We start from the raw sequence: 21,339 nt of genomic DNA on the forward strand, positions 1-21,339 counted from the left end.
TATGTCAAACTTTAGTTTTCTTACTTTTTTGTTCGATAAATAAATTTGTTCTTGATACAATTAACGTAATTTTTTCTTCCCTAATATACCAATAATGTACTTTTCACGATAGCAGAGACGACATTTAAACATTTTTAACCCTTTAAAACAATTAACAACATTTCGAGAAAAAAACACGTCATCTTTATACTTGTACAAATTTATGTAAACGCAAATGTGTTATTTTAATATTATTCCTGTCACATGTAAAAATTTTCGTGCTTAATGTGTGTGAAGACTTTTTTGAAGAACGATTTAACAATATCCTGAAAAGTTTAAAAAAAGAAATTACGATACAAGGTTGGAGAAGCGACGATGTAAAAAAATATATAAAATTACATCAACTTGTATATTTTATTTTACACACGCAAAAATATCCATTTAAAATTACATTAAAATATACATTTTACGACTTATGTTAATATGATGTGCAACAATTAAGTTTCACTTTCATCTGATTGTTTATTCTTTTTTGGGATTTATCTCAAATATTTTGGTCCGTGAGTGTGTAAAAAATGACAAAGTACAAGAGTTTCGTTCCCAGAGATATATTTTTGTAGAGATATATGATTCTAAAATAATTTCAATGATATTATGTCGTTTCTGATAATCTCATTTTGGAGAGATTCAGATGAATAACGTTCGTTAAAATGAGATAAGGTTTTGTCTGAAGTATTTTGCATTTCGGGTTTTTTTAAGATCATGTCAGAGGTGCATAAAATATAGATAGTTTTCTAAGTTTTGTGATGTTTAACGATTTCTTCTTCCGGCAGAAAAATAAAAACAAAAGAGCAACAAAATTAAAAAATCAACAGAGAAGACATAGATCAGTTTTTTTTATCAACTATTCATTGTTATGACGGAAAGCATATTCATTTTCTTATAATTATTTTATTCAACAGCATTGAATTATGATTTCTTTTTATTTTGCAGAAATTAAAATGCATAGTTCCTTTTACATTTTCTTAACCTAATTAACAAAGAGCAGTAATTACTGCCTATGATCATTTAAGCAACAAAACTTGAATATGTATTGAAAATTTACAAAACATCTCTTAAAAATTTGACTAACTTCAAACTAACAACTTTTAAGATTAAAAAGACTTCAAAAAATATTTTAAATTATTTCGCAACAGCTTTGTTACATTTTTAAAGTATATAAATGCTTAAAATTTACTTTTCTGGTTCTTATAAAAATTTGAAAATATTCTTCCGGTAATAGTTTTCAAAAATGTTGTATAACTAATATTTTTTACCTTTAAAATCTTTAATGTATGTAAACCACATAAAATTTAAATTCCGAATAATTTACACTAATAATTTCCAAAGGCCTATAATTTAGAAACATCCCATTTAACACTACAATATCCCCATTTTTGTAAAAAAATACACCCTCAAGATACCAAAAAAAAAAAAATAGAAAAAGAGAAATAGTAAAAGCGAGATCGAAAACGAAAGAAGAAATCGCACAACTGACTTTCAATGCACCTTACCGAACAATCTGATAAAGATCCATGGCATTTCTAAAGTGGACAGATTAAGCTGTCGCTGTTTGCTGAACCGTCGTCTGTTGGCGAGTTCCTTGGGCAATTTGTCCGGATTGAACGGCTTTGTACTTGAGAAACGCATCGTAACCATATGCCACCATGGCACAGAATCCAAAGAACTGTGGAGATAGTTAATTAACGCCCAATATTTGAGAGATAAAAACAATAACATCAACTTACCGCAGCTGCTGTGTACGCTTCCAGACCCATGGCAGCAGCCAATCCTGCCGCCAGGGCATAGAGGAGAGTCCAAACGGCATTGAAGACCATCTCAATGTGGAGCCAGGGTAGCCTGTAGAACTTCTCCAGGACGTGGAAGAGGTAGAGAAGGAGCATTATGCCCGTAAACCAGAAACCCGTCATGGATACGGAGTTGAAGAAACTGCCACGTGAATGATAGCTGAAGGCGGACACCTCAATGCAAATGAACCCAATCAGGTTGAGTACGATACAGACCAGCTTAAGGATTCCCGGCACAGTACGAAGGTACGAAGGATCGTACCGGATCTGTGGGCTCACGTGAGTCTCAGTTGTGGTCATCGTGGCCGTTGTGTGTTGTGCTGGGAATCCAGGATCAGTCATCTTGCTCTAAATGAGATCTGCAGAAATAATAAAACAAACTTTGATTATTTATAAAAAAAAGTTAATTTGAACCTCAAATTGGAGAGAAATTAAATATAAAGAATATGTACCATGAATTTGCATTAAAATCAATATCTAAGGCTTGATATCTTAGGAGAAAAATTAAAATATGAGTATATTTTAGACCCAAATAGCTTTGAAATATCTTTTAATAAATTAATCTTATCTTAAGGCCTCTACACATTGGGAGCAATTTTCGTCAAAAATCGTATTTTTGACAGAATTTTGACATTTCTACCTATAACAGTGCGGACTATTTCTTTCAAAAGCCCAATTAAAAAAAAAACTGCTTACAATGTGTAGACACCCTTATACTCAAGAGCCACTTTAAGGTAATTCCTTAGACATATTTACGACTTGAGCCGAAGGACAGATTAATGTAATTGTAATTAAAATTATGAACAGATACACTTCCATCAATTTCTGATTAATCCGTCTCTCGGCTTATGTCGTAAGTTTGTCGAGAGCGTAAGGTTTTGAAATTAGAGTGTCATTACACTGACTGAGAGAAATCCGAAAAAGTTAAAATAACATTCCGGAAATGTTTATTTTACCCTGCAGTATTGATCCGAAATCGGTGTAAATATTATGCTTTTTAGGTGTATTAGGGGTTAAAGTTACCCTTTTTCATGTTAATTATATCCTTAAAAATGTGTAAAATTAACATTAAAAAATGTTGATATATTTTTACACCTAAAAAGTGTTAAAGTTATGAGGAAAAAAAATTATCGCATCCCCATTTTTTTCAGTGTAGATTAGAGTATCAGTCCAATGCACAACAAATTAAGATAGTTCCTGATTGCAGGGAAATGTAAGGATAGTGATCCGGAACGAACCATAACACCCGTTAGCGAGACTCCCGCATCCATTAAGGACTGTCGCCCAGTGTCCTTATGATTTTCAGGGAGGAAATTAGGAGCCTCCAGCCTGTTTGCAGGAAATGAACTTCCTACACATAAGCCAAATAAAAACGATACAAGAGAGATAGACATTCAGTACACCTGTTATTCTTTGGAAATTGACCTAGGATTGACGATATTGTCACGGATTCAAGCCTGTACCTTCCTTTGTCAGGAAATAAAAGATGTTTTACCCTTTTTTGCAGTGAATGTTAGGCCCCGTTTGTAGTATATATTAGGAACTGACTTGATTATGATCCAGAGCATAGTCGTCTCTCTGGACCTTAGTCGAAAGTGTACCCAGCGTGTAATGCTTAGCCATACGGCTTAACTTCTATTAATTCTTAATTGTTAAGTTTTTTTGGAAAATTTCAACTATGGATTGGATTATTTTGAACAAATGATTCATAATTTTCTGAAAATCAATTAAATTTTCTTGCTATTTAGAATTTTGATACATTCGGGAACTGAGCTAAATCTATAGCTTGAAGACTTCAGAGAAAAACTTTAAGTATTGTTTTTAGCTTAATGTGCAACTGATGTATCGTACTGAAAGTTTGTCATAATCGTTGCGCCATAGTAATTTTAAAAATTGTAAATTTTGTGTTCAGTGCTACGTAACTTCTCTGACACTGATTTTACGAATTTTTGGTGGCCAAAGAAGTTAAGTTTCATGAGATCTTTTTTTTTAATATTTATTAAGGGTCTATAAAATAATTGCCTTGTTCATGGGATCTCGCATCATCGATTATCGTAAACTGAAATTATAGATTTTTTTAAGAGCTTTTTTCTTAAAGAAATCTTTTGAAATTTTCCTGGAAATTTTGAAAAATATGAAAATTTTAATTTTTAAATTTTTTGTAATGTACTAAATTTACATAGAAATCTAAAAAACAAAGTTTTGTTATTACAAAACATTGATCCTGAGATTTAGTTTTATAGTCTATTCTAAAAAATTCATAATGTGGAAGAATTCTAAGCAATGCTTCTCTAAATACTTAGGGGGGGGGGGGGTGGGGCAGTTTCACCCCTAAATTGCAAAATAGATTTTGAGACCATTTTGCAAAAAGATGATAAACAGAAGTAAAACTTAGTACATTCTTTGGATTACAGTTGGGTTTAGGGTTAATAAAAATAATAACAACAATCTTTTAATTTCATTAGTCTATTGTGGAGAAATTCATTTCACTTGAAAGGCAGACTGTGTGAAAGTGCCCCATTACTGGGTAATTTCAAGATAATTATGAGGCAACTTTTAAGAAGGATAAAACGAGTTTACAGGAAACTTGCGATACCAGAATTGATTAAAATTACTATTTTGAAGTCTTCTAAGACTCTAAAGCATAAAAATATAATCGAACAAGAACTATATAACAGAATTTAAACACTAATTAACCATACAGAGAAAATAAAATATCGCCAAAGATTTCCAAGCCTATTTCTCATTAATTTGAGCAATTTTCTTTAAATTTTTATACGAAAGAAATATTTTTTGTAATGCTATAAGCTAATTCCGTACATTGTTGGATCATTATATCGCCTTAGAACATATTCTTTTTAGTATAACAGTTTTATAATAGTATTTTAAAGGCTTGAATTTTTATAATACTAAAAAAAATTACAATATCTTGCTGAAAACATACTGAAAAGATATTATAACAATATAATTCATAATATTTATGCACTTAAAAAACACTCAATGATTTTTATTAATTTTTTTTTATGAACTTTTAGGAAATACTACTTCCCATAATTTTGAACTTTATCGACAAAAACAGCTACAAAACGTTTTCAATGATCATTTTAAGTTAATTTTGATTAAAAAAGTAAATTGCTAGACACTGGAAATTTCTCGGTGAGCTTGCATAAAACTGCCCCTCACGCACTTTCGGAACTCAAATCAAAATTGTTAGTACCGTCTTAGAATTCATTCAACGCTAAATGCCTTATAATAATCATAAAACCACTGGTAATTTAATACAATTATGTTACTTCGATAGATAAGTGCAATAGTTCAGAAATTGTTGAAAATAAAACATTACAAAAAGTTTCATTTTGATGCAGTTTTATAAAATTAGTTACAGTATTCAAACGAGAAGCGTCATGAAATTATTTATTTTTATGAACACAGGTCTCAGTTATCTCTTCAATAACATAAAGGTTTTATCCCATTCCTTTCAAAGAGATAAGGAGAATATGCAAAAATTGAAACTGCCTCGTCGTTAAACTGCCCCACCCTCCCCTATTTACGTCAAACACTCATCAACGACGATAAGTTTTAAATCTATGATTGTCTTCAGATCTAAGATGTAGCCACATGGCTTAATTTGTTTATTTTTTTATTATGGAAGACTTTTGGGAAGATTTTGACTTACAATTAAGTATCAAGGGTCAATAATTTAATATGTTTTGAAAATCCTTAAAATGGCATGTTGTTTAGAATATCAATCTCCAGTCCGAAGTCTGAATACATCCCGCATTACAATGTGTATTAAATTTAAAACATGCAGACCCCTTCTTGAATTCTAGAAAATTATTTAATTTATTATATAATTATTGTCTAATACTTGTAAATTTACTGTCAAAATGTCAAGTAACTAAAACTACAATAAATTTGCAACTAAATAGGTTTTTAGCTAAACCACAAGAACCACACACAAAACATTTTACGATGATGTTCCAATTTTATGACATCAGAAAGTAACAGTCTGTGAAAGAATTCAAGGCTGCGACTCACAGAAAACAAATTCGAATTAGGTTTCCCTCATTTTGTTGTATTTGTTGTCTTTTCAATGGTTTTTATTACTAATCGTATAGAAGATTCTTCGGATCATTGATCAAACTCACAGACACACGCATTCTACAACTCAATAGATTTACTGACGATATTTTTCTAAAAATACTACAAAAGTTCTACTAAAACACTCAAGAGTTTTCCATTCTTGCTACAAAACATTGGCAGTTGCAACCAAAATATTTCTAGTGCAAAAATTAAACGAAGAATTATGTTTCCGTTAGAGATTTTAAGTGTTTTAGTGAGTGGAATTTTGTGCCTCTATTTCTACTTAATCCGCAATCACAATTACTGGGCTAAGCGTGGGATTCCTGGTCCGAAAGCTGCTTTTGTGGTGGGCAATCTTCCAGGAATTTTCACTCAGAAAAGAAATGCTGTTTATGACATGGAAGAAATTTACAACAAGTGGAAGACTGATGCCAATTTTGTGGGATTCTTTAACATGTTGCAGCCGCAAATTCTTATACTGAAGCCTGAATTGGTCAAAACGGTCACTGTGAAAAATTTCCAGAACTTCCATGAAAATGACTTTGCGGATATGTTCGGTAAAGATAGTGATCCAGTCTTTACTAAGACGATATTTATGCTTAAAGGAGCGGAATGGAAGGAAAAGAGGGCAGAACTTGCCCCTGCTTTTACTGATAACAAAGTGAGAAATTTTCATGGGTGTTGTTTTAAAATTGTGATCAATAGTTCTTTAATTTTCAGATGAAATCCATGTTCATCCTAATTGAAGAGATTTCTGAGAGATTGTTAAATTATTTAGATAAAGCTGTAAAGGATAAAGGAAGTCCCCTAGTACTGGAAGCTCGAGAACTATCCACAAAGTTCTCCATAGATGTTATTGGAAATTGCATTTTCCGTGTAAATGGAGGAGCTTTTGGAGAAGAAAATTCTCAAATGATGAAAATGGGCGAAGAACTTATGAATCCCAGTGGATCATTTCTTTTATCATTCCTTCTCCTTCAATTTTTTCCAATTTTAAAAGGAATCATCAAGCCACAACTCGTTAAGAAAACCGTTGCAGACTATCTTAGAAACCTCATCAGGGAAGTGAACGAAAATCGAAAGGAAAATCCAGCTGAAGGGGGAGATTTTATGTCTTTTATGGAACATCTTCGAATTAATCGAGGAACTGATCCTGCACAGATTTTAGGACATGTTTTTACTTTTTTCATCGATGGTTATGAAATGAGCAGCAATGTCTTAGCTCATACCCTCTATCAATTGGCGAAGAATCCTGAGATTCAGGATAAATTGCGGAATGAACTGCAATCTTTGGAATCTCTGGGGTACATTGCAAATCCCAATAGTGAACAATGTGAATATCTCCATAGAATTTTACTTGAAAGTCTCAGGATAAATGCTCCTTTGCCCTTTGTCACAAAGAGATGTACTAAGGAATGCAAATTATCTCTTCGACAAGGAGAAGATGTTCTTATTGAAACCAATACCCCTGTCGTCATTCCTATATACTGCATTCAAAGGGATCCTCAATACTACTCTCAACCCAAAACATTTGATCCTGATCGATTTCTCAATGGAAATGCCAAGAAGTTCCAGAATGAAGGCATATTTTTGCCATTTGGAGATGGACCACGCATCTGCATGGGAATGAAATTTGCCATGATGCAGGTAAAGTTTGGAGTGGCTACTATCATCAAGAATTACCGATTGACTGTTGATCCCAAAACTCTGGATCCTTTTCGACTGAATCCCAAGAGATTTACAACAACTCCTGAAGGTGGATATTGGTTAAAATTCACACCAATTGACGAGAAGTAAATTTTCACAAAAAGCAGTTGCACTAAACATTACCACTTACTCATGTGAAAGATTTCCTGAATACTGAGAATTTCTCATACTCACATGACAGTATTTGTGACATCCACAATTAATGTATAAAAGCGAAATTTAAAAAAAAATGAGGAAGATACATAAATCACGTGTTCAAGAGACACTCATAAAATAGAAATGATTGTATTTATAAGTTTTTTTTCGTTTGAGTCGAATAATTTTCAAATTTGTTTGCGTTATTCCACTACAAAGATTTTCCCAAGATTTTCTATTAAATCACATTTAAATTTTAAAGAAATAAAATAAATAAGAATTCAGATAACAAGAAAATTGGTAGTTTTACCAATTCAAAACTATTTCTGGTGTTAATATTAGAGTGAATAAATACCGTTGAGTGCTTTTGCCAATCTCTTCAACCGCGCAACAAGACGAAATTGATGGGTGTGTGAAAACTTCCACATTCATTCAACTTCTTCAATTGAATTTACATTCACTCCATTCACTCCTCTCTTATTCATAAACAAACAGATGACCGAAGAATTGCGAGTTTACAGAATTATGTCATTCACATTACAAATGCAACTACAAACTCCACAGGTTTGCATGAGAATTCAGTGTGAAGTGTTTTAGGAAGGCAGCCAAACGATAAGGTACTTTAAATTTACTTGAAAAATTATGACTTATATTTATTGATAAGGAAAACATCGACGGGGACAACGGGGATTTTTAAATGATTTTTTACTTTTGAATTGGCGGAGATTGATAAGAAGATATGGCAATTATTATTATTTAACCTAAAAAGATTTACGAAAGGAAGCGTATTTTTACAGTATATACCCGAAAATTTGATTTTCTATTATTGCTATTGGATCACAAAAAATCCGGACAAGAAACTTAATGGTGAAAAATATAAACTTATGGTTTTCATTAACATTCCAATAAATTGAGGTCAGGAGGTGTCTTTTCATTTTTCGTCCGACTTCCAACTATATACTCTGTAAACGATTTTAATGATTACTTTCATTTTTGAATATATTTTGGAAATAGTCGATATGAATATTTCGTCCATTGATACCAAATATCAGAAAATCCACTTTTTTTCATTTCTCAAAGTCAAGGATACTTCACCTTAGATGCTTAATTTCTCAACTGATCTGGCCAAAATTACATTTAAGTGAAAGGTCTTGAAATTTTCTATCCGAATTCTCTAGGGCTAACCGGTAATATATCTGTAAAGAATTGGTAGTGGTAATTGATTTATAATTAGGGGATAAATTATGATTAGGGTTATGCAAGTTATGCAAAGTTGAATAAATTGAGACGCTCAGAGCAGAAGTGGACTGTTTTAATAGGGAAATGCATACAAAGGAGACCACTTCTGCTCTAATGAATGTCTCAATTATTATTATTAATATTATTATTATTATTATTATTATTATTATTATTATTATTACTATATCAACATTTGATCTTCGTCAAGTTCCCGAAAGTTGACATTCTTTTTTCCGCAGCTTTTTTTCTTCACATTCAAAACCATTTCTATTATTTCAAAAACGGCTCTGAAGATTTTATTGATTTTCAGATATTAATACAAAAAAATTACAGGCCAATATATAAGGGGGAAATGAAGCACCTTTGAAATTGGGATTTTTCAACTATTTTTAAATGAAATTAAGCCTTATCGTGACATAATCTAGTTTCTCAATCTGTTTGTGCAGCTAAATTATATCACGAAGGTTCAATTTTATTTAAAAATTGGCGAAAAATCCCAATTTTAAAGGTGCCTCACTTCCCCTATCGTCTTTAAATGCGAATTATCTTCGTTTATTTCCCTTACTCATTCTTCAATATCAATAATCAAAGCGCTCTAATATTATTTTATTTCCAAATGTATAAATATTGCTTAAAAGTTTGAGGTTAAAATTTATAAATAATTTCAATTTGGTAGGGGCAAGTGGGACACTTTTTAAAGCGGGGTACCTTCGAAATTGGTATTTTTTTCCTATGTTTATATGGAACTGAGCCATACCATAATGTAATTCAGCTTCTCAATCTGTTTGTGCAGCTAAATTATACCACGGTTTAATTTTATTTAAAAATAGGTGAAAAATCCCAATTTCAAAGGTGCCCCACTTCCCCCTAGTGAAACAGTACCTAAACAAAAACTCTGAGCTTGAGCATTCCTCAAAGCTGAGACGCTTTAGCAAATGTATTTTACTTATTATTTATTTAATCTCTTGTTTCAAAATAATTTCTTACTATTTTATCGATGGTTTTCAAATAAATATTTGTTTATTTACATATTTTCTATAAATTAAATAATAAGAAACGTAAGCATTGTAACAAATTGGTATATCATGGACATGGACGCTTAAATTAACTTGAAGCATATTATTTTGAATTACAATTTATAGTATTAAAGTTTTTTTTAAGTTCTACATTTAAAATATTTCACGGTTTCTTACTGCTTCTAATTTAGGCATGAAATTGAAGAAGAATTTCGTTTTTAGTATAGTGCAGTATAAAGTTTATGACTTCAATTTTCTAATTAATTTTAATATCATGAATAAAAGAAACAATCTCGGTCAGAAAATATTTGACTAGCAGTATAAATGTATCCCAAATGATAAAAGTGAGGTTCTTAAGTTCTTAACAATTTCATCTTTCCAGTAGGGGTTTATTGTGTAGGTTTATTGCATGTCTCCTTACCACTCTCTCTATAATAAATATTATGTTGACAAATACCTGTAACGTACTTTTTTGCACTATTAGGCCTAGTATATAATTTGTACACACTACCTTACGATTAAGATTAAGATTGGTAATAGAACCTTTACCTTACGAACATGTGCAGGAACTTTAAATATTTTAATAATGACTTTGCAAAATTCTTTCAAAAACGAGTTACATATCTCCCACTTTTTTTATGAGTTTCCTACTCATAGTTTGATTATATAAAACAAACAGTTTGTAGATTTTCCAAATAAATAGACAACAAAGTTTGTCAAATAACTCGGAGGAATGTGTGAAATTACGCACATGTGAAAACAAATTTACGAAAATTACATGTAATAATTGTATTACATATTTATCAATTCATATGACTCATTTAACTTCCATCTTAACTCAATGAAAATTCTTGAACCTGTTAAAATCGGTTATGTATTGGAGTAATGGTGATATCCAAAGGAAAAATGAATATGTTTTTTTTTAGCATTTTACTGTTTCTATTTCTCAAGTGCTTCTACATAATCGACGATTTTGTGTTGGTTGATGCTACGACTGTTTGGTAGTTTGCAAATACGGCGAAAACTGGGGAAAACAGTCGAGATTCGAGACAGAAACCAACAGAATGAAAAGTCGATAGTACAGAGCCACTTAAAAACAGTAAAATGCCAAAAACACGTTCATTTTTCACTAAAATAGCACCATAATCATTTATCAAAAAAAAAAAAAAATAAATAATTGGGTTTTATTGTTATTTGCATGTGATATACAGGATAAATCATAAGTTTGTTATGGTGCTCATTTCTAGTTAAAGAGGTTTTGAAAATGTATTGTAAATATTTTTAAAAATTAAGTTTTAGATTTTTGAAAAGAAAATAATTTTATTCTTCATTACTAATAAAATGAAATAAAAAAAAATAATCTAACCTTTCATCGATCAAAAATTGGTTACGGTGTACGAAATAGTCAAAATGGCGACCCATCCAAGAAATGTTGTCGAATTCATATAATTGGTTAAGTTTATGAGTGAGAGTTTTCAAGATTTTTTTTTGGTAAAGAAAATGATTTTTGCAAGAAAATAGTTCTGTGAGATCATACTTTTTTTTCAGACATTGTGTGTCCACGATGTGTAATTGATTAGAAATTGAACTTTTTGGAGTGGCAGGAGGCAGGATATCATAAAGGGTTCATATAGCGATGAATCAATAACAAAAATTGCCGATATTTATTGAATATTATGGAATACAATCAGGAAAATGAGCAGAGTTCAAGGACAGAAAGGAAGATCTAAACCAAAAAAACTTCTGGTAGACCCAGGTTTACAATTGAAAGACCGCATAAACGCATATTATAAGTCTCTAATACAGGCCCGTTGATAAAATAGCCTCATAACCAGGTTCACCTACTTTCGAAGGGCAAACAGGCCCCTTTTTTAATTATCAACGAAGACTATATGAAGCAGGAAAGAATGGGAGAATTTATAAGAAAGGTCCCCTTTTCAGTAAGTTTAATATTTACAAAAATGGCTTCAATTCTATATATTTCTTATATATCAAAAACCTAATTTATAAAAAAAATTTAAAAAGGTTTTTTTTTAAAGTCTCCTTCAGTAGGAATGAACAGAGTAAAAAACTTATGATTCCTACTGTATGTGTTTGTTTGAAATTTTACAATTTTATCATAGGGGAAAGGCTCATAATTTTGTCCAGTTTCTTATTTTGGACACTTTGAGGATAAAATTGGACACTTAAAATAAATTGATTAAAATTATGGATTTTTATTCCAATATTTGTTGAATAATGAATTGTATCTAAATATTTGTTCTTTTTGGAAGATTTTAACACTAAATACGTTAAATTTTGAATATGATTTGAGTTAAAATTGCTTTGTTGAAAATTCAGTGTAAGCAATTGCTTACGAGAAATATGACAGAACTTCGTGTTTACTTCAGTCTTATTTAGCTGTGGTGAAGTACTAACAATGTTTCTTCGGTTTTTTTTTGAGTGATATTATTGAATATTCATTGAATATTGTGTTGATTCACATTAGTGGTGATTTGTACATTTGATCTGAAGTGAGGTTTGCCTTGTGAATTACGTTTTTCGTGTGAAAAATGGGCAATTTTTTAAGACATTTGCCAATGAGGTGATAATCCTTATTTTGGACAGGTGTTTTTCTCTGGAAATTTCGTGAAGTTTTAGCTTTTGTAATGACTAGGTTAGACAAATGCCTGGAGAAACAAAGGAGCATCATCTCTATGAACGAGATGCAGTGAGAAAAACCTTGAAAGGCTCCCGGAAGGGCCAGGGAATGAGCGAATCCGCACGTACTTGGAGTACCGAAGTCAACTCACTTTAATGAATGATATGGAAAGTTTCCGGGCTTCTTGTGACATTCTACGTTTCCCTTACATGACCAGGAAGAGGACTTGGTAAGATTGGTTCATGAAATGAAGAACAATGGGCATCCTGTTGAGGCGGATTAGCTGTCCATATTTACAGCCAAGTTGTCCGAATTAATAACCAAGTTGTCCAAAATAAGAGTCAAATTCACCTCTACATATCAATTCATTTTTAAACGTATTAAGACTAATTTTGGTAAAATCAAAGACAATAAGCCCTTGACAAGTATCTAAACAACCCTTCTGAAAAGAGAGTAGCAAAAAAAATCAATTAGTATTGAAAATATCGCACTTCAAACTTGGAACATCTATGCTTATAAGCAGACTGTCCAAAATTATGAGCCTTTACCCTATAGTAGTTTATATTTTCTTTAGAGAAGGTATAAAATTTGACCATCTTATTTTCCAAAATTTATGCATCAGTGAGTATTTTCTAAATAATTTTTGGTCCGCTGAACACGATTAGAAAAAAAGGTAGCGAAGATTTTGCTGAGCGTTCGTACCGTTTGTATAACTCTTCTGTTTTATCGTAAAATTTCGAAAATTTCTATCTTCATCATTTTTGCCGAAGATATACTGTTTTTTAGGAAGAATGGAGGGTACAAATAAAACGTTTAATTCTTAGTATTTTTTGACAATTCTGTCTGAGGTTCAAATAGTTTTTCAGTCGAAAATTTTGTTTTGAGGTTTCCCAAGTAACATTATATGACAACAGCTGTTAAATTTCTCAGAGGAGATCTTTACCCGTCTTTTCCCAGTTGCTTTGAAATTGAAAATGATTGTTTATCTTTTGAGATCGAGGTTTAAGATCTCTTTAACTCCCCTAAGAGATGAATAGCAATTTCAAGCTCTGTCGACGAAACCAAGACTTGGAGAGAAGCCTCATTGAACCGCTTAAATACTGAATGTATCGTTCCGCCTCCAGAAAGAAACACTCTTTAAGATTCTTCGACAATTGCTAATTCACAGTGTGATTCGCTTAATTGTCCACCGACACCCACTCAATATCCGGGCTCATTGAAGAATACGGTGAAACTTTATGTATCAATGCACAATAGTATTGTATGTCTCTAAGTTCGAAAATGTATAAAATATTGCCTCTTTGCACTCAAAATAAACTAAACACACCTCGATATTGCAAAAGAAACTCCACAGTAACTATAGGAAGGCTAAGGGGATTAACGAGTTAATAGGAGAGGGATTAATGCAATTCATGCGTAACGGAAATTGAAGTTAAGGGTCATATTTCGGTCAGTTGATAGTAATGCCAAATGTAGTGGGAGGTTAGTGAAAAATTTCTGCGATTTTGCCTCAAGTGTGGGTGAGGAGTTTTGTGTGAAAATAAAATCCCGTGATGAAATTTATCTTGTCGTGCACGATTTTGTCACAATTTTCCTCTTGAGTGTGTTGAGTGATTCCTAAAATAAAAATATTATCTCATACGACCGGCAAGAGCATAGCATTTCTCTGTATTTTCTGAGTTTCTCTTTAACAAAAAAAATCATAAAATTCACATTGCTATGGCTTTTTTTGCTGACCTCTCAACACACTCAAAGACTCTTGGAACCTCCTTCAATCACCAAATACACCCAAAAACAGCAACATTTGAGATATTGTGACAATCAAAATTAAAGCTAAACTTGGCAAAATAGCCTCTAAAATAAAACCAGTTCTTTTGTCGTGTCAACACGATCTTAAGTTACGCTCTGGGGGTGTTTCATAAAGGGGGGTAGAAACAACCCCTATGGGGGAAGGCCAAATGACTGAGGTCACCCGCGAAGTTGTAGCGTGTCAATAATAGATGCAGCACAGCGGCGACAAAATCAATGATATTTCAGTGCCAACACCCGCAAATGACCAATCAGGGACCAATGAAATATTTTATCGCAACTTTAGCTTATTTTAGTGCTTTTTAGCTAGCAATTAAAAGAGCTTAAAATGACGCGCGCCAAAAGATTTCGTCACTTATGGGCGGAGATCGCACCTAAAGATGCAGCATCCTCTTCAATTTTCCATCACTTTATCAATTGATTAGATGATATATTTCACAGAGAAATAACATTTGATAACACTCACCTCGGTTTTCGCGCAAAATACGCCCGACTTTGGGGTGAAATGCTTGGAAAAAACTTAACACGAAAAACTAAACCAAAAACACTAGTTCTTCGCCAGAGGAGGCGTTTGTCAATGTTTCATTTCTTTGCATTCCGTCAGGGGGCGGATCATGCATCTGTCTTATAATGTTCAAAACAAATTTTTATGGCACTGGACTTTATTATCGCACTACTGAGGAATACATTGCTTTAACAAACTCTACTAAGAAGCGTATTCAACTTACGAAATCCGATTTTACGAATTAAAATATTGTTTTAACTTCAATTATTCTAAATAAAATGAATCATGAAACGCTTACTTTATTTTATGTTTCTTGGGTTTTGCTAATTTTTTCTTTCCATTCTTCCTCGAGACTACTTTATTTTCTGAAGTTTTCCAATGAATATAGGCAAATACTCAAAAAAGTGAAAAAAAATTTAAATAGAATTAATATTTTGTTAATATTCATACTCCAAAACTGGTTAAAAGTGTTTAATGTCCTTTCCAAGCCTCATTGTATTAATGAAGTTTAATTAAATCAATTTAATTTATAAAATTGCTTGAATACGCCACTAAATTCGCGAATATGAACAATATTCAGCTAAAAATGCGATATGCAGGTGATATTTTATCTAATGATTCACTACAGATGCTTTAAAATGATCCTTGGGTTGTCTCTTTAGCAGAAGAGAACTCTTGGAGCTGATTGTCATATGTGGACGCCGTTTCTTTTGTATGGAGGAGGTTTTGGGCGCATGTAAACGTTGACACTTGAGTCCTGACCAGTAGGATCCTGACCGTGATTTGGGCTGTAAAGTTAAATTATAACAAATTTAAAGATTTTCTAAAATAATCCTAAAACAAAAATTTATACACTAAAATTATATCATCCTTCAAGTCTGAGACAAAAAGATAATAAAAATTGAAATTAAGTATTTATGGCTTCGGCACACCTTTTAGATCAGGAAAATTTCATGAAGTCGAAATTAGAATCCCTCTCTTTCTCACGTGATTTGCATATGACTGTCTCATTCTTTCGCATACCAAAATCGATTGAGCTAAATTGAATTTGCAATGATGTTTAAAAGAAGAAGAAGAGTGCGAGATAATGAGATAGACATATGCAAAGCATGTGAGAAAGAAAAGCATTCGAATTTCGACTTCATGAAATTTTTCTGATCTAAATGGGGTACCGCAGCCATTATGATTCCTTTCCAGCATACCTTTTGGATCAGGATAATTTGATAAAGTCAAAATTCGCATCCCTTTTTTTCTTAAAACTTTTGCATATCCTACTTTTTCGCACTCTTCTTCTTTTGAACATCACGCTTAATTTAGTTTAGTTCAGTAAACTTTGAATCCGCATGAATGGGATAAACTTATGCAAATTTTTTGAGAAAGACATGGGACGCGAAATTTTATTTCATGGAATTTTACCGACTTAAAAAATAATTTCAGTCAAATTTAAAAATTCTTTAAAGTTCTAATAATATAAGGTACTCCTAACCGTTTGAAAAATAAAGAAATCCTATAGGCCCAGTAGGAGTGTGACATTTCCATTTAGCGTGAAAGTTTAAAGAAATTTGACACTATATAATACATAATTGAAAATTTACAATAGACTCCCTCAAATTCGGTCATTCGGGACCATAATCCCACTCGAATTACAAAGAAATTCGGGTGTGACAACAATGGCTTCGAACACTTCATACCATACCATTCTTATGTTCTTTTAATAAATCTGAACTATGAATGACCCTGTATAATAGCTAGTCTGAAATCAAATACTTCCTAAACAAAAAAAAAAAAATAGGTCTGAATCGGTAAAGGACTATCGGAAAAATTTCAAGTGCTCGAAGTTGCAGGGTGTGCGAAGCCTGAAAGCCTTATCCCTTACTTGCATTTGTTGTAAATTCCATGAAAATACCTCAATTAAAAGACATTACAACGTTGTATTAATATCTGTAAAGGGCGTAGCTTAAAATAATTGTTGGGCGAATTCTTCTAGAAATAATCAATCAAATAATAGAAAGCTTAAGAAAGAATGGGGCAAGGGGCAGCACCTATTTTTTTTTAATTAGATATTCAGCTTAAAATGACGAGACCTATATAAATTCATAGATATTATAGGGATGTTTGGCCAATGAAGAAATTTTGTCATCGTCCTAATTGTTTAGAAATAAAAATCATTATTCGGTTCTACCCCATGTTCGATGGTGCCCCAGTTTCCCCTACATATCTATACAACATACGATTAATAACTTTCTAATAACTGAAGTATGCTACTTGGGATGATTTTTCTTAATATTTCTCACCTCTGAGAACTAAGACTGACACTTTCTGCATTCAAATTCGGCGCATCTTTGAGGCTCTTCAGGAGTGTTGTGGTGGGATAATTTGCAGAATCTTGAGTCAATTTAACAATTGGGACAGTTGGATTCTTCCTTTCTCTGCAAAATTGAGATATTTTTAAAATCTCAGCTATAAATGTGTTAGAAAATTTTAAATTAAAAAAAAACGAAAACTAAGTAAAATAAAACCTGAACTCTTTGCAAAGATGGAAGATTGTGTCAAAGAAATACTCAGAATGGGGATCATCACTGAGAAAAAAAAATGTAAAATTATTTAAAATAAATTAAAATTATTTTTAAAAATATTTTAGAAATAACATAGTTACATAGACTTGTGCTGGAAACAAAGGATGCAGGAGAGAAAAGCAACAAGAATTGCAAGAATCATCCCAGGAATTGCTACTGCAAAGGTAAGTTCATCGATATAGTTCCTTTGTGGGGCATCAGCCCGACTGATTCCTTGCCAACGGTCTTGACCACGATCCAAACCAATTCCTTGAGTATTCTTGAGACTATCTTCAGCTCCAGAATCCACTCCGACAATGCGAAAAGCGCACCAATCCAATCTAAAGCCTCCATTTTCAAAAATGGTTTGAACGGAAGTTCTTTTGTAATTGCAAGTGGAGATTTTGTAGAGGGGCTTAACTTCCTCTTGGAGCTCCAGGAGCCTTTCGGAAAACATTGCATTGCTTCCCAGGTGAACGATTACTCCTTCATGGAGTTGTGGGAGGACTGGAAGACGAGCACCCATCTTTGTGGCTGCTTCCATGAAGACAATGTGAAGATCCTTGGCACTTTCTGGCCAAAGATCTTTCTGATAGATATTCTTGAGATTTTCGATCCTTCCGGGATCCATAAGATGCACCCAATCGAGGTTATCAATTTTCATTTGAACAACATTCCGGGCTGCCATTTTTCCCGTCATCCAGAGGGATAGGACAACCTGACGAGTCTCGAAAGTTTGGCGGTTGAGACCTACAATCTCCAGCCTGACTTCCTTTCCTGCCAATCTGTCTGGTGGAGTGCCGTAGAGAAATCCCGCTCGATGCTCTCCACTGTACATGTATCGCATCCATGACGGTAGATCTGGATACCCTTCCAAGGAGGGTCGAAAAACATACTGATTGGGTGTTAGGGTTGTGCTCCAGTTAAAGTAGGTAGCATCAATTCGCAGAGAAAACAGTTCAGATACGAAAATGGGATCCAAATTCAAACTCCCAGACACGGAAATCAGCAACCCAAATAGGGAAATCATAAGAATTTTCCACATTTTTTACAATTTCCGTTACACTTTTCCAAGAATTCAAATTACAACTGCCTTAAATAATTCATTTCACTATATTTGGTAACAGCAATTAGTGAAATAGATTTAATTTTCTACCTTTTAGAGAAGATTTTCTTTAGGATCGATAAAAGTCACTTCATCCATGGAAAATTGGGAAAATTCACGCAGGTCAAATGTCTGTCAAGATTTTCTTCTTGAATCTATTTATTCATATAGAAATGTTTACATTTTCCAGCACATGCGCATTGTAAATTATTTTCCGGCGATATTTAAAGATTTTTCGCGAAAATAATTATAAAAATCTTATAATGAAAAAAAAATGTGTTCTTAAGGTTTACAAATTTATTAAACTTTTTGAAAAGTATTTGAAAAGTGTAAGTTACATTCAAATTTTAACGGTCTCTTTTGAATCAATGGCCTTACCTAACCTACAGTGTATGAGAGAAAACCCATACACCTATAGCATATATCCAGCATAATCACACATACAATAAAAGATAGTGACATCTGTCAAACATGCTATAAACGTGTTTGAGACAAAGCGTGCTGAAACACTTCCAAAAGAAATCTTCTAATTTGTTGTGAAAATCTTGTTTTAAAAGTTTAAAATTAAATATTTTTGAAAATGGAGAAGAAAGACAACTCAGATTCGAATAAGGATCTAACTGAACAACCAAGGCAACCTACAAGCCTTCAGGTAAATCCTACTCAATGATTCATGTTCGAGAAGAATCTAATAGAAGAATCTTCCAGGGTCTTCTAAAATTTGCCATGGAAGCAACAAAAGCGGAGGATGCTCCTTGTGATAGTACAATGGCTCCTATGGATCCAGAAGTATATCAAATTCATTGATAGGATGTTTGCTTAGCCCTAAGAATCGCTATTTTTTTTTTAAATCTAGAAGCAAAAGTTCCTGGAAGAAGCTCTCAAAAGCATGACTGTGAATGTTGGAGAGGAGTTGGTTAATTCCATAAAAATTATCACAGATCCTGCATCATCAGAGGATGATCAAGTGGATGCTCTTGAGACCATCAATCACTACATCCTCAATATCGATCAAGCGGACAATTTTCACAAAATTGGTGGATTCTGTATTCTCAAGCCCTGCCTCAGTTCTCGCTATCAGTCTGTCAGGACGGAAACTGCAGCTCTGATAGCCGAACTGGCACAGAATAATCCCTACTGCCAGCAACATCTCCTGGAGAACAATATGCTGCAGGAGTTGACACCCCTCCTGACCCAACCCGAGCCAGTTTGTACTCGTGCTATGTCTGCAATCTCAGCCATGGTAACAAACTTCCCACCAGGAATGGAAAATCTCTTTAGCAGTGGCGAAATCGACAAAATCGTCGCAGTTCTAGTGTCCAGAAAAGAGAACAGGCTAATCACCAAAGTCACATTCTTTCTTTCAGCCATTCCCGGATGCCATCCGGAATTTGTAGACAAGTTCCTGGACATGGGAATAATGAAGTACCTCTCGGGACATATTCCTCCAGTTACCAGGGGAGATTTGGAGGATTCTCAGCTATCGAATAAACTCCAAAATATCCTCCTGGCCACTGTGAATTTCTGTGCACACAATCGGGCACGTGATGATTTAAGATTTACCGCTGCTGATCTTCCGGGAAGACTTCAGGAAATTGCAAAAGTCGCTAGAAGTGACGAAGCATTTGCAGAGATTCAGGAGAGTGCAGAAAAACTCTTGAAGTTGCTTAAATAATAATTTTTGTACTTAATAAAATATAATTTTTCGCCTTGTAAAAGTTCTTAGGGTGAAAGGAACGTCTATTGACACTTTAAGAACTCGTGTCAGAACCTATTGACACCCTACTCTGTACCATTTGGGATATGAAATTTGAACATCTCTGTTTATGGTAAAAGGTATATTACAGAAAAAAGTTATATTACTTATATTTTACTAGATACATTAAATAATTTTCAACATTTTGACAAAAGTGTCAATAGGGGTTCCCTGTCGAACAGACGTTCCTCCGATCCTACTAGGTAATTTTTTTTACAATCTCAGCTTCTGTGGTCCAAGTTAAAATATAACCAAATGGCTCCTGCATACTTTGTAGATCAGGGAAACTTTATGAAATCAAAATTCACATTCCTTTCTTTCTCAAAGTTTTACATATTATAAGTCCAAATGGGGCTCATCTAAATTACTATACTTTTTAAAAGGAAAATGAGGAACTGGGGCTGTTACTCTTACTTCAACTTCCTGAGAATGAACTGTCCACTGCAGATGATGCTTACTCACTGAAGTGCTGGGTGCTGGTGTTAATTGCCCAAAAAGAGCATCATATAACAACTTTCAGCACCCGCCTGGGGATGGTAGGTATTCGGCGTGTCAAAAGAATAAATGTGATATGTTTCCTTACGTGAATGATATAGTGAACGGGTTACACTGTTGTCCTTGTTCTGTGCGTGAATGTAGTGAATTACAATACCTGTGATAATGAAGCTTGCTTGAGAATTGTGTGAATGTCTGTATGCAATACCTGTAAGGTCTGTAAGGATGATGAATAGGAATGAATGAATAAATCTGGTTCGAATGGCAAAAATTCACTTTCATGAGAAGACTTCAATTAGACAAATTTAAAGAGTGCCAGAAGGACCAAAACAACTTCAGGATGACACTTAAATTTAAAGATTTTTGCGGATTTCAGCAGGTTTCAGAAGATCGTCCTTCTTGCGTCGTGGTTGCCAGAAAGAATGTTGAAGGGGTAATGAAGTGCTTGCTAGCTTGATAGTGTGCAA

General features: G+C 33.2%; 4 protein-coding genes across 7 annotated transcripts; 2 read left to right on the forward strand and 2 right to left on the reverse strand.

Moving 5' to 3' along the window:
• Positions 1–374: 374 nt before the first annotated feature.
• LOC129805786 (CKLF-like MARVEL transmembrane domain-containing protein 4) lies at positions 375–15,035 on the reverse strand. 2 transcript variants are annotated; one of them, XM_055853933.1, is made up of 4 exons: positions 14,923–15,035; positions 1,767–2,185; positions 1,533–1,705; positions 375–1,432 (listed from the first exon to the last, which is right to left on the reverse strand). In XM_055853933.1, exons 2-3 carry the CDS (start codon positions 2,166–2,168, stop codon positions 1,577–1,579), a joined length of 531 nt encoding a protein of 176 aa, XP_055709908.1. In that variant the 5' UTR covers positions 2,169–2,185; positions 14,923–15,035; the 3' UTR covers positions 375–1,432; positions 1,533–1,576. The 2 variants fall into 2 exon arrangements, with proteins under 2 accessions (XP_055709908.1, XP_055709909.1); XM_055853934.1 differs by lacking the exon at positions 14,923–15,035 and adding an exon at positions 8,107–8,302 and having other exon boundaries at positions 375–1,705.
• LOC129805785 (probable cytochrome P450 28a5) lies at positions 6,102–8,074 on the forward strand. The gene is made up of 2 exons (XM_055853932.1): positions 6,102–6,570; positions 6,630–8,074. Exons 1-2 carry the CDS (start codon positions 6,133–6,135, stop codon positions 7,704–7,706), a joined length of 1,515 nt encoding a protein of 504 aa, XP_055709907.1. The 5' UTR covers positions 6,102–6,132; the 3' UTR covers positions 7,707–8,074.
• A 65-nt stretch (positions 15,036–15,100) lies between the features above and the next one.
• LOC129805787 (epsilon-sarcoglycan) lies at positions 15,101–18,778 on the reverse strand. 3 transcript variants are annotated; one of them, XM_055853935.1, is made up of 4 exons: positions 17,618–18,758; positions 17,481–17,540; positions 17,256–17,390; positions 15,101–15,749 (listed from the first exon to the last, which is right to left on the reverse strand). In XM_055853935.1, the coding sequence occupies exons 1-4, from the start codon at positions 18,559–18,561 to the stop codon at positions 15,650–15,652; spliced, it is 1,239 nt and encodes a 412-aa protein (XP_055709910.1). In that variant the 5' UTR covers positions 18,562–18,758; the 3' UTR covers positions 15,101–15,649. The 3 variants fall into 3 exon arrangements, with proteins under 3 accessions (XP_055709910.1, XP_055709912.1, XP_055709913.1); XM_055853937.1 differs by having other exon boundaries at positions 17,487–17,540; positions 17,618–18,750; XM_055853938.1 differs by lacking the exon at positions 17,481–17,540 and having other exon boundaries at positions 17,618–18,778.
• A 305-nt stretch (positions 18,779–19,083) lies between these two features.
• Positions 19,084–20,421, forward strand: LOC129805788 (uncharacterized). Its single transcript, XM_055853939.1, has 3 exons — positions 19,084–19,273; positions 19,330–19,410; positions 19,478–20,421. The coding sequence occupies exons 1-3, from the start codon at positions 19,202–19,204 to the stop codon at positions 20,294–20,296; spliced, it is 972 nt and encodes a 323-aa protein (XP_055709914.1). The 5' UTR covers positions 19,084–19,201; the 3' UTR covers positions 20,297–20,421.
• The last annotated feature ends 918 nt before the right edge of the window (positions 20,422–21,339 follow it).

Source organism: Phlebotomus papatasi, chromosome 3 (genome assembly GCF_024763615.1).
Source record: "Phlebotomus papatasi isolate M1 chromosome 3, Ppap_2.1, whole genome shotgun sequence".
Taxonomy (NCBI): Eukaryota; Metazoa; Arthropoda; class Insecta; order Diptera; family Psychodidae; genus Phlebotomus; species Phlebotomus papatasi.

Bases quoted from the DNA above. Each gene is read 5' to 3' on its own strand.
- LOC129805788 (XM_055853939.1), top strand. From the start codon at position 19,202: ATGGAGAAGAAAGACAACTCAGATTCGAATAAGGATCTAACTGAACAA. The intron at 19,274-19,329 runs GTAAATCCTACT...AGAATCTTCCAG, and splicing joins GGCAACCTACAAGCCTTCAG to GGTCTTCTAAAATTTGCCAT. The intron at 19,411-19,477 runs GTATATCAAATT...TTTTAAATCTAG, and splicing joins TGGCTCCTATGGATCCAGAA to AAGCAAAAGTTCCTGGAAGA.
- LOC129805787 (XM_055853935.1), bottom strand. From the start codon at position 18,561: ATGTGGAAAATTCTTATGATTTCCCTATTTGGGTTGCTGATTTCCGTG. The intron at 17,391-17,480 runs GTTTTATTTTAC...TCAATTTTGCAG, and splicing joins CATCTTTGCAAAGAGTTCAG to AGAAAGGAAGAATCCAACTG. The intron at 15,750-17,255 runs GTGAGAAATATT...TTAACTTTACAG, and splicing joins GTCAGTCTTAGTTCTCAGAG to CCCAAATCACGGTCAGGATC.
- LOC129805785 (XM_055853932.1), top strand. From the start codon at position 6,133: ATGTTTCCGTTAGAGATTTTAAGTGTTTTAGTGAGTGGAATTTTGTGC. The intron at 6,571-6,629 runs GTGAGAAATTTT...TTTAATTTTCAG, and splicing joins CTGCTTTTACTGATAACAAA to ATGAAATCCATGTTCATCCT.
- LOC129805786 (XM_055853933.1), bottom strand. From the start codon at position 2,168: ATGACTGATCCTGGATTCCCAGCACAACACACAACGGCCACGATGACC. The intron at 1,706-1,766 runs GTAAGTTGATGT...CTATCTCCACAG, and splicing joins AAGCGTACACAGCAGCTGCG to TTCTTTGGATTCTGTGCCAT.